The sequence below is a fragment of the Neopelma chrysocephalum genome, unplaced genomic scaffold (genome assembly GCF_003984885.1).
Source record: "Neopelma chrysocephalum unplaced genomic scaffold, ASM398488v2 Primary Assembly neopelma1_97390, whole genome shotgun sequence".
NCBI lineage: Eukaryota > Metazoa > Chordata > Aves > Passeriformes > Pipridae > Neopelma > Neopelma chrysocephalum.
Genome location: NW_020926031.1, coordinates 6,817,586 through 6,829,881, shown reverse-complemented (window position 1 = coordinate 6,829,881; position 12,296 = coordinate 6,817,586). Strand labels below are relative to the sequence as shown.

Below are 12,296 nucleotides of genomic sequence, written 5' to 3'. Positions count from 1 at the left end.
CATGTTTAATAGCAGATAAGAGATCATCAATTCTGGGACCAAGAGAAACTAAATGAATCCCAAAGGTGGATTTTTTTTCTAGATGTGAGGATTATTGACTCAGAAGGCTGTACTCTTCAGAGCTTAGATTTCAGCAAAGCAGGGAGGAGCAATTTCAAAAGAATAACTTGCCCCCACCCCCATCAAGAATTCTTCATAAATAGCATAAACACCAAGTAGAATTACCTAAGTCAAAGTGCAGATCTAAGCCTATATATAACTTCATAAAAGTTTTACCTTTAAACCACCGAGGTGCAGGGTTTAAGGGGTAATCAGCAACCTAAAGCTAGATAAAGTTTTAAATCCACTGAAGTTCAACTATTTTAAGGGTATCACACCACAGCATGCATCCCTGGCAGAACTGTTAGTCATTGTTCTTCTCTCAAAAAACCAAAAAACAGAACACCCACCCTAAAAAACAACTCAAACCCCAACACCCTTTATTTCAACAGGTAAAGAAACACATCTGTCTGAAAGAGCAAATCAATGAAGTCACTCATGCATTAATGCATGAGGCAAAACATCCTACAGGAGGAAAAAACCCTGTACTTCTGGGGCGTTGTACTTACAGAAATTACATTCAATAAACACAGAACTTTAAAAATCAGTTTGCAGGAACCTGACAGCATCACTTTAAAGAAGCAGTATAGCCACTGGATGATGAAAATCACTGCAAAGTACGATCAAGTATTGACTGATGTCTTTGTGGACCTGTGATGATTTCAGTGGCACTCTGCACCAACGCAGATATTTATACCCACATACAGTTCACTGTGGGATCATGACTGACACACACTTCTCATTAGAAGGCAAACAAACAAGCATGCTTTTGCCAGGGAAGAAAAAACAAACTCTAAAGTTACGAGCTCAGATCCAGGGCTCCCTTTATGAAAAGCTGTTGCACATTAACATACATGAGAAACATTAACAGACCTGCAAAACACCACCACCAAAACATACTTGGCTATCACATAATTAAACAGCATCAGCACTTCTTTTAGAAAATCATATTTTTCAAAGAATGACTCTCAGTTTGTTCAAGTGAGCTGCTAATGAAAGCCAGATGGAGATTGTGTTAATATCAGAGAGGTGGTTTAAAAATTCAGGTTAATCCAACAGCTACAGGTAGTAATAATTAACTTTAAGTTGTTTCTGGTCTTAAGACATCAAAGCAAGGAGTTCACATGCAATAAGCAAAGTCAAAACAGAGATTGTATATAAATGAGTGATTATAAACAAACAGCAAAACCTGAAACTTCCAAAGTTTCTTCTCTGAAGGTTCACTACCTAAAACTCTGCTGCTGTATCAACTGCTGTTGGTTTTTCTAATGTTTATTAAATTTTTAAAAGAAAGAGTTTTCTCCTCTTTCAGAAACCACTTCCCACAGTTTGCCTTTTGTAATTCCTCTCCACTCAGAAGCCATCTGCTCCTTTCCTCACACACACATGCTGTACACACTCCAAAACAAACACAATGTAGAATCAAATGGCATGATCTGACTTTTTGTTAGGAATGCTCAAGTGGGAGCAGCTCCCTCCCATCCTGTCCCCTCCCTCCCATTTCCTGCCTCCTCTCTTCCTCCTTCACCAGGGTTTGCTGGGAAGCAGCATGTGCTAGCTTCCAAGAACAGGGCTTGAGAGGACCAGCTCCTCATCCTGCACTCAAGCACAGTAAGAGCAGAACAGATTCAGGAAAGTCACAACATTTTGCACGTTCACCACAACTGAGATTAAGCAATGCCTTTAGGAGGAAGACCACTCTGCTCTCCACATATCCCATGCTCACCATGTTCTGCAGTACATCTTTGGGCCAGCTCAGCAGAACTGTCTGCAGACTGGGACTCTGGCAAAGCAGACATCTAGTGACAAACGCTTCCTGCTGATCAGCTTTTATCCAAACCCCTGAAGTCCTCTACAAGGCTAATTAGCGGTGCTAGCCCTTCTTCACAGATAGGAGGAAGGATAGCAGAGGAATCCAAGGGATTTGCCCAACACCATCTAGCAGGGCAGGAAGAGAAAAGCAAATCCCAAATTAGAGATCACTGGTTTATTCAGGTCTGGCTGCGCTCCATGTGCTTCTTGAGTTTTCCAGGTACCACATCAAAGAGGAGGTTAGCGGTGCTCTTGCCAGGAACACATGGGAGAGAAGAAGAAAGCCCTTACACTGGCAAAGGACAGAACAGAGGCAACTGCCCATGGGGAGAAAGGCAGGCAGGCAAGGGCAGAAGGACCACCTCAGGCACTCACACCAGTGCCAGATGCCAAGATGTTTACAGGAGTAAAGAAATAGGCAATGCCCCGAGAGAGGACATTCACAGAGACACCTGAGAGCAACTGCAAAGTGCTGTGCCCAGGAAGGGTTTGATGCAAGTAATTGAACTGTCTTGAAGAGCACAACAACTCGCCTGATAACAAAAAGGAGAGATCACAAGCAGGGTGGAGTTCCAGTGTATACAAATGTTCCCATGGAGAAAGAGAGGCATTTGGTGTGCAGCAGTTTTTTTTTTTTCAAGCAATTTTCCTATTTACTTAGTGCTCCTCACTAGACTGTTTGTGTGCTAAAGGTAATCAGAGTGAGAGTGTGCTCTGCTCCAACACAGGCATGTACTAAAATGTCTGTTTTAGCATAGAAATTGAGACCCCTGGTGGCCTAGTGGTTAGCGTGCAGGACTTTCACTGCTGCGACCACGGGTTCAAATCCCGGTCTCCTGGCCTGATGGAGGTCGTTAGCCCTGTGTGGCCATCCATCTATGAGAAGGACACTCTAAACAAACCTACGTCCTGAGGACCTCACTGCCATTGTCCAAGCTTGCTTGGCCCCGGCAGATGAACCTTAGGATTAAAGGGTGGGCTCAGTTCAGCGCAGGCTGTGTCTCACCTAAAAAATCCATTGCGCAGGCTGGAAAGGTAAAAGACCTTTCCCCAAATCTTCGTTCGCGAAGATGGGCCATTATTATTATTAGCATAGAAATCAGTCATGGAAATACCACACTCCCCGCACAGGGATACCATGTGGAAGGATGCTGTTACAATCATCTCAGTCATCTGGCATATTGTCAAAGGACTAGGTCTAGGAAACCTTCCTACCTGCTCCCAGACTGCAGAAACGGAAGCACTTTCACTGCAGCTCTTCAAGGGGTGCTTCTGTCACAGGTCATCTGCTCTGTCAAAAAATTTCCTGATTGCTATGTTTCAGGAAGTGGAAAGTATGACAACTTTTTCTGAGGAACACTTTATGATCCATTGAAAAACATGTCCAGTAAAAGCCAAACCGTTGTTAGGAATGGACTTTGCAATTCCCACTTTGAGCCTAGGCCTGTAAGCAGTACAGCAAGAGACACATTCTGGTTCTCATAGGAGAGTTAAAGGATACTCAGACAAAAATTCTTCCATAGTTAGCCAGTTTCTATACAAAACAAATTTAATAAAGGAAAAATGCCAGGCCCAGTGTTAATATATGACATAGTTACACATAAACACACAAATCACAGTATAAAAATAATAAGGGGTAAAATTCTCAAAGGATTTGCAGCCTGGCTGCTTAATTAATTATTTGGTTCAATGGGCAAGCAAAACCAAACACACACACAGAGAGCCTTACAAATGCCTGAGTATTTGGACTGAGTTCAGCTACTCAGAGATCTCATTCAGAGCTCAAAGTCCAAAAAGTGAATGGAAAAGATCATAGGGTGCTTCTGTACCTTAAAAAAAACATAATAGCTCTCTGTCACTCTGGATTCAACAACATAAAACATGTGCCTTTACCTTGAGGTACTGATCTGTGACTACACACTCTTGCAAATGCATCTATTGGTTTTTTTTTTCCTTCAAGTAACTCCTGCTTTTCCAGTAAGATGTGGCTTATTTGAATCAATAGGCCACAGTGCCTTTCCTGTTACAGGATGCAAGAGATCGTTAAGAAGGCAGAAGAAATTTATGAAGATGCATCATCGCGTACTTCTCTCAGCATAATTTCATTTAGAAAAATTAGGTAGTCAGTATCTTCAAGATGACATCTTTGAGAAGTACCTGGAAATGTCAGAGATGATCACAGCATCTCTGCTGAGCCCACAACAGCCAGCAATACTACACAACACATAGAAGACAAGAGAAGTGAGCAGAAGGGAGTTTCAGTTGATCAAGTGGAATTAGCACGTTTAAATCTAATTAGAACATTCTGTGATAAATGCTGTGTGATCTTTGATGACAAGTCAGTATTGATTCCCAGTTTCAGGCCATTGAGAAGAAAGAGTACTGTGCACCAAAATGACTTGGACCAACATCTCATGATCTCTCATTCAAACACTGATCGCACCCATCCCTGATCCACTTAGGAGATCTGCAGAGATCACAGCACAGGAGGTCACAGTTGACACACATTTTCAGAAGAGCAGTGAAAAGCTACTGCTCAGGGAGTTTCACTCACTGAAGTAATTAATCAATAATTACTAACAACGTGTGGCAGACATCAGTCCACCTCAGTGAGAAAGGCACAAAGCCCTGAAAAAGACAATGCTATAACAAAACAAACCCAGAACACCTCAACCACATGCCAGCATCGGTTCCTCATTTCCTGTCTAAATCCTGAGAGCTGTTAGCTTTTGCACACATTAGGAAACACTGCAGCCAGCATATTGCCCACTAAAGAGGGGCAAGCGGGGGCTGTTGTTCCTCAAAAATAATAGAGTGACTCTCCCTTAAATCAGGTACGTATGAAGCTATTCCTAGTGAAGGATAAGTAAGAAGCTAATGATGCTTATTAATAGCCCTTAAAGCTATCAGTTCATCTGAGTTAAATGCAGCAGTAATAATCCCTTTACGACCTTCCTCATTTTTACTGGGGAAATGGACAAAGTTTTATGAAATACTGCTGTTAACCTCAGATTTCAACTATTCTAAACATTGAAGATTACACTAACCTGAATCAGAATCTACCAGGCTCTGTTATGTATACATATCACTGAGGACCTGGACCAGAAATGGTAGGCAGCAGCTCTTCCTCTTAACACTTCTTCAAATTCAACAGGATTTTTGCCACAGACTTCCACAGATATTGAATGTACATGTTAATCTGCCATGAGGCATGCCTAGATACTATAGATCACCCAAATTTGAGAAATTGCATTATAATGATAAAGGTGGTAAGGATTTCTTGCTGTTTCTTCACTGTTAGTCACATATCACTAGTCCAGAAAACTTGCTCTTGTAACAAGGAAATACTTAATAAAACCAAGCCTTAATCTGAAATACACAAGCTACATCTTGACCAGAAATATGGAAGAGAAGAAATAGTAAGAGACATGTACTGTTCAGACTGAGAATTTTCCCTCTGCACTTCTACTACAAATGTGGATAATTATAATCAGAAAAGAGAATAGAACAGAACATAAAGTATGTTCTGGGGAATAGGAAAAACACTGATTTTTCAGAGAGACTGGTGGAAGTTCTCTCTCTAGGCACATTGGTCCTTCAGTTTCTGCTGCTGTGCTTCTTGAGCCTTTCCTCCAAAGGACTTATTACAATGCAGGATGTAGGGACAGACAAGCCAAAGGTCTGGTTTGAAATAGCAAGAATGAAAGCCATACAAAATCTCATCTGCTAGATGACACTCTATTCACCTTGGCTTTTGCCAGAGCTTGTTAATAAAGGGGAGAAACGTACATGAGTCTGCTCAACCTACAAAATGCACACCTGGCAATGCACTTGTTCTAAGAAGTTTGGTATTACAAAGCAAACCTACATATTTATCTTTGAAGTAGCACTATTGGTTTTGATTGTGGTTTGTGGTTTGTTTGATTTTGTTCAGATTGGCAAGTGGCTTTGTAAAACTCAAAACATTTTAAGACTCCAGTGTACACATTTGTTTGAGTTGCTTATTGTTCCTGCAAAGAAAAGGTAAGGAATTTACTATTTGGGTCCTGATTGCACCCAAGAGTTGACAGGGACTCTGACTATAAAGTAGCCTTGAACGTCCTAACTGATGGAAAATGAAAATTTTACCAGATTGGTTAAAGTCAGCACATTAATAACTTGACTGCTGTCCAGCTCATTTGTTAGATCCAGAATTAAAGGTTAACACCAGAAGCAATGCAGTTTACAAGAGTAGGGAAGAGCGTACAAGAGCCGGGCTGTGGCTCATGTGCACAGGAGCAGCCGCAGTGTCAGTACAGCTGTGCACCAAGGACAGCAGCCAGTTCACCCAGAGCTTCAGCTGTTCCAGCTGTGGTTTTGACAGAATGCAGGACACTTGGGGATGAATGAATATGCTGACGGAGACAGGAAGGATAAGACTTGGGAAACATGAAATGTTTCCAGGTTAACCTAATCTACTGCTTGTATGGTCCCACTTCCCCTTCAACACTGCACATATTTAAACAAGTATTCTGCTCTGTTTCTAACATCCTAAGGCATGAAAATATAACAGCAACTTGGCAAGGGGAACAATAATCAGCATTTGAACTAGTTATCGTGAAGGAAACACAGGGGAGATTTGTTAACATTGAAGTTGCTCTGTCAGAAATGAAAAACGTGGTTAGAAGGAGAGTTGGAATTCCCACTTCTAGGCTCACTGCATGGTTAGACGTACCACAGGTTGTTCTGATCTGCCTCCAAATCTCCATTACCCAGGGCAGGGTAGTACATTTGTAGCACTGACCTGCATTTGGCAAAGGAGCTTTTTCACCCTCTCAGCACATACCGTTTCTATATGGGAGGGTACCAAAGAGAAGAAACAGAAAATCCCTCATATCTAGAGAGCTGCCCAGACGGTGACTATATGTGACAGGTGGGAAGTGAGAGATTCCAGCAGACTCCTGAGACAAGGTGCTTCACAGATTTAGAGCACCTCCTCTGTGAAGATAACTTCCTGCCTAGGCCTGGCAATCAAAAGCAGCAGTGTGCCAGCCTTATTAATTACTGGTTTAGGAATCTGAAAGGCTAGAATCCGTTTAAGATGTTACTAAAGAGAAGACTCAAAGAATGTCCCCCAATGGGACAATTTATTTCTACTGACTCACTGGTGACTTTGGTAGGTGCAATCTGGACAGCCAACAGGTGAGACAGGTAGTTAGGGAAAACGATATCAACACATCAGAAACAACTGTTTTACCCTATTCAAAGTTAGTCTTAGTAAATTCCTTTCTGTAACACGACAGTGTCTTTTTAGTCCCTTACATGTAAGCTATGCCCTATCTCTAATCAGCATCACTCTAGATCTCCTCAGAATTAACCACTGCTGTGCAGTCCACAAAGCAAGCCCTGAAGTTCTACCATAAAGTGAATGTCTTCTTGATCTAATTTTATGTCAGGGCAAAGCTAAAAAAACACAAAGAGGTTTCTGTGGAACTGACAGATAATATAAGATGCAGTGCAGTACAGTTGTACACTAAAGCACAATGCACATTGAGGTCTTTGGCCTGATCAGAGACACAGTTCAGGGATAAATAAGGTTGACATGTGAAGACTAGACACAGCATGCTATAAAACCTGTTAAGTAGCATATTAATTGGATTCTATTGGACTTATAATCAGTAGATACTTCAGATATTTTTGCATGCCGGTCCTCATTAGCACCACAACAAGACCTCAAAAGGATTCCATTCACACACGTGCTACCAAATTAAGAATACAGATCATATTCCATAAAACAGCACAGTATGTACACATGTGGGTGTATATATCCTTCCTTGTGATACTGCAGTCACTATGAAACACAACACAGCTACTACATGCTACCAAGAGCAAAGCAAAACAGGATATATGGCTACATACAGGTGTTCACACCCCACACAATTTTTCTTTAAATACACTTGTAACAGGTTCCATGACAATGGTACTAGAGCCATCATCCAAATTCCTATATGCCTTAAATTCTTATGCAAAGTAGAAGGTTGTAGCTTGCATTTTGCACAAGTTACTCAACAACAACCTCCAGGACTTTGCAGCCAGCTGCTTTAAAATAGCAGACATGAGATTAAAGAGATAATTTGGTAGCATTCATCCTCACTAAAAGCAGAAGTCATGCAAGGAGTTGAGGATTTGGAACAGAATCAGGTCTGATTTGATAACCCCTATTGTTTTATACTTAGATAACTTGCTGTGGAAAATCAAGCATATCTGGCAGTACCTGTTCCTCCTTTTCTTTGGTCTTGCTCCTGGAGACTCTGGAAGAGGTAACATCCTGAGCTGGAATGACAGAGATTTGATGCAGTGGCATGTTCATCACACCGCCTCGTTTGGTCCTAATATTTACAGGAAGGAGGCTTGAAGGCAGTGCTCATTCCGTGCCATTGTCAGGCCTTGCAACTAAAAAATAAAAATATTAGATGATGTTAAAGTAGCTTGAAATGCAATTATTTCTAAACCAAAGCTAAGTCATTCACTAGACCAAAACACATCTCTTATTTCCTCTCTGGATTCTAAACAGGAGAGAGTTTGGTGCACTGGGTGAGTGTGGAAAGACATAGAAGTTTTCAAGAACTTTAACTAGACAGGTCAGAGCACAATTTATGCAAAACGAATAAATAAATTATCAATCAGTTCTGAAAGTGTTCTGAGAGCAGAGCTAGAGGGCAGGGATCATGCTCGAGTCTGCTTGGATAGGGAGAAAGAGGAAGAGCAGCTCTCCCAGCTGAGCAGTGGGAGCCTGCTACCTGAGGATGCAGAGAGCAAACGTCGTGAAGGTAGTTTCCTAAACTGCCAGTCCCATCATACTGGATCAAACTGCCTCAAGAATCCTCCTAAATCAGATTGAATGCTGTAGTTTTGGCTAAAACCAGGAAATATCCTGCATTTAGCTCTTGTTGTTTATGTACCAGCTGGCAATAGAAAGACATATCACGTGAGCTGTTCTTTTCTTAAAGGCTATTAGAGATTAATATAAACAAAATCCCTCACTAGGGATTGTGAATTCACTGAACTACACAAACTTCATCCTTCCCTTACTAATACAACAGGGAAGCATCACACACAGGAAAGATAGTGATAGACACAAATTAGCCAAAATTGGCAACGCTAATCTGAAAGGCAGGCATAATTAACCGTACCTTTTATTAGATTAGTGAAGTTACATTAAATAAAAAGCTTTTTAAAACACGTAGGATCATGGAGTGTTTATTTGGAACATAACTTGCCGCAAATGAGACACAACTGTGTTTAAAGAAAGGATTACAGGGGAATTAACACAGCAGGGACTATATTAAACAGGGCAACTGAATGATGCACTGTTCTTCTGTTTTCCATAACATACCAACTTTTTGGTTGGTTAGTTTTGAATCCGTGAAAGCAGAAAACAGAGACGAGATAGATGCCCTATATATTATGTTGCTTAACAATTTGGAAGTAGTGTAGCTTAGCACTTAGTGCATACCCTAAACTTATGTTGCCCACAATTTTTATTGAATATTTAATTGGAAGTTTTAAAGAGAGGCCAAGCTTTCTAGGTTTTTGATTCTGCAAAAGACAGAATGGTTCTATTTCCATTAGACTCCATAGGAGCTGTGTAAAATGAAAACAGGACCAAATATTTTGACTGCTTTTGATGAAACAACAGAAAAAAATTACATATTCCAAGCACTTTATACAGAGAATGATAGTTCACTATCCTCTTTGCACTATGGGGGAATGAGTTATCACAGGTCATAGAGCAAGTCATGAGCAAAACCAGAAATGTGTGCAATGCCTACTGCATCCCAATCACACACTGCATTTGCTGGATGATGCTCAGCCAAATTCAAAAGCTTCACTGACACGTGGTCAGGATTTATATTGCTTCTATAGACACCAAGACAGCACATCATAAAGTATGCATGAAAGCTTTGAAGGTAATGCCTCCGTAACTTTCAGGCATCACTTATTTTAAAAATAAAATATATCAGTATGCATAAGCAAGCAACAACAAGGGCACTTCCTTACTGGAGGACAAAGGGAAACATGGGACTTACCAGCATTATTGAATCTCAGCATAAAAAGAAAACACAGAACCTCCTCAGGTCCTCCACACACCTGCTTAGTTACATCCTCTAAAGCAGCCAAACCAGAGAGGATATAAACGTGGGCTGAGATGGGAATATCAAACCACAATAAACAAGGCAGGAAGGGAAGGTATTTTCCCAAGAAAACATAAGGAAATGAAATCCAGAGAACGTTAAGCTTCAATGAAAATATGCCAGCTAATATGTTCTGTGCTATTGCCAGCAATAACTGAGCTCTGTGTCCCCTCTCAAAAAGGGTTCTGGCCTTGCAGGCAAGGACATGTTGCCATGACTGTAAAGAGAACAAGGAAAATTATTAGAAAACACAGTTTACCCCCTCTGATGATGGCAAACAAGTCAAACCAGTTTTTCTGCAGGTACTTCGAGGACAGCATGTGTTAGAATTCTTTGAAAGAGCTCAAGCAGCAGATATAATCCAACTGGATATTCAAAGATGATGTGAAACAGCCCTCCTCTGGTAAAGAAGCCTGGTAGACGTTCTAATAAAGCCTGCCTTTGTTCAAGGGTGGCTTAGAGAAAGCTGCAAACTAAACCCAGATGCCCCACTGTAGCATCCCCAATCTGCAAGGTCCCTAATAATGCACACACTGTATCAACCTAAAGTTAACTCCACAGTGCTAATTAAAGGATAAAGTTACATGAATGAACAGACCATCTGCAGCACCGAGGACAGACAGACAAGGATGCCAGGAAAGCAATGCCACTCAACACAAAGCAAGTTGTGACAAGCTCCACAGGACATATTCCACAGCTAAATTAATTCCACGTGCTACCTGATTCAGAGGTGAGGAGGTGGGCACCTGCCAATTGGGACCCAAATTTCAATCACATAAAATTGGGAGCCTGCCAAAAATGAAGAAATGCTAAGGCAAGGGGACTGCTCCTACATATTCTCTTCTCTTTAGGATTCCAGGCCATACCTGGATGTTCAGGCCATACCTCACACAAAACAAGACTTCCTCATTACTACAGCACCTGCACCCAACAGCAGAGTACACTTGCCCCCAGGAGGTGGCAAAGGGCTCAGCTTTCTCCTCCATTGTGTTTTATTTGGTTCATAAACCACACATGTAAGGGAAGTCCCATGACCACTGCTGTGGATGATGTTCTATTCACAAGGGAAGGACTTTTCAGATTCTTTTTGCCTGGAAAGCTGAAGCAATCATAGGGTGCCAGGAGAGGGATAAAGAGGGTACATACACCTACTAGGTCCCATAGGCAGGGCAGTCATCTGCCTGCAAAGGGATCTTATTCTCCTCCTGTCCCCATGGTTGTTAACGTATCATTCACTGGGGTAAAATACTTAAAGAAAACCTCTCTTAGGAATTTGGGAATTCAGCAAATTATAATAAAGGTTAAGCCTTTTTTCATAGCTGGACTCTGTAGAGATTTCTTTACTCATGCTGCCAACAGCCAATAAGCCACAATTCAAATTACTGTTCTTGTCCAGAGAGACTTCCTGCAAAACTGGCTGCGGCACACAGGAATGCCAAGACAGAGGACAGCTTGAAGCTCAACTGTTCCCCCTATCTATAGCCCCACTGGTTCCAGCCAAAAATGGATTCCAGCCATACTGCCATTGCAGAGAGCCTTCACAAACGAATACGATTCCGAAAGACAAAAAAGGTCAAAATCCTGGCCGCAGAGCCCAGAGGAGATCTTAGCCTAGTGAAGCTAAGATTTCACCCACCCAGGTAGTCCAGTTTTGCTTTCTGCAGGGCAGGCAAACAGTAACTAAAAATGCCACCTGGAACCACATCAGCTGGGTCTTCATTACATTGCCAGAACCACAAAGCTGCAACAAGAACAGTCGGATTCAGAGGAAATGAGACAGTCTTCTGAAGGCAGTTGAGCAGCACAAAAGGAAGGAAAAGCATGCACATGACTGGGGCCTGGTGGCCGGAGCCTTCCCCTGAACAGTATATCTGACAGCAACAGAAGCAGAAAATTAGATTCTTCTGGGTTATCAGCATTAAGTACATGATGTTAAGGAAACTTCCCAATCTGACCATTCACGAGACTCTCTGGCAGTCACACTCCCAATGCCAGAGACTTTCACTGCTAGGACCGAAGCCCCTTCATAGCAAGCGGCTCCAATGACCCAACAGGAGCTGCACTTGACTCCCCACTCAAACAATCAGACCAGGTTTCCTTACTGGCTTGACCTCAGGTTTCCCACGGCAGAATCTCAGATGTCTCATTCCACAAAGCAATTTATTCATAGTGCAGTAACACAGAAACAGCCCATGATGCTTCCAAAGAGGA

At 41.8% G+C, this 12,296-nt stretch overlaps 1 protein-coding gene across 5 annotated transcripts in view; it reads right to left on the bottom strand.

Moving 5' to 3' along the window:
• Positions 1 to 12,296, bottom strand: part of MARCH8 (membrane associated ring-CH-type finger 8) — a 96,632-nt gene that overhangs the window by 65,943 nt on the left and 18,393 nt on the right. For all 5 annotated transcript variants that reach the window (XM_027672435.1, XM_027672431.1, XM_027672432.1 and 2 more), the window contains exon 2: positions 8,165 to 8,343. In XM_027672435.1, the coding sequence (XP_027528236.1) occupies positions 8,165 to 8,260 (96 nt within the window). In that variant the 5' untranslated portion in view covers positions 8,261 to 8,343. The remainder of the gene's footprint in view (positions 1 to 8,164; positions 8,344 to 12,296) is intronic.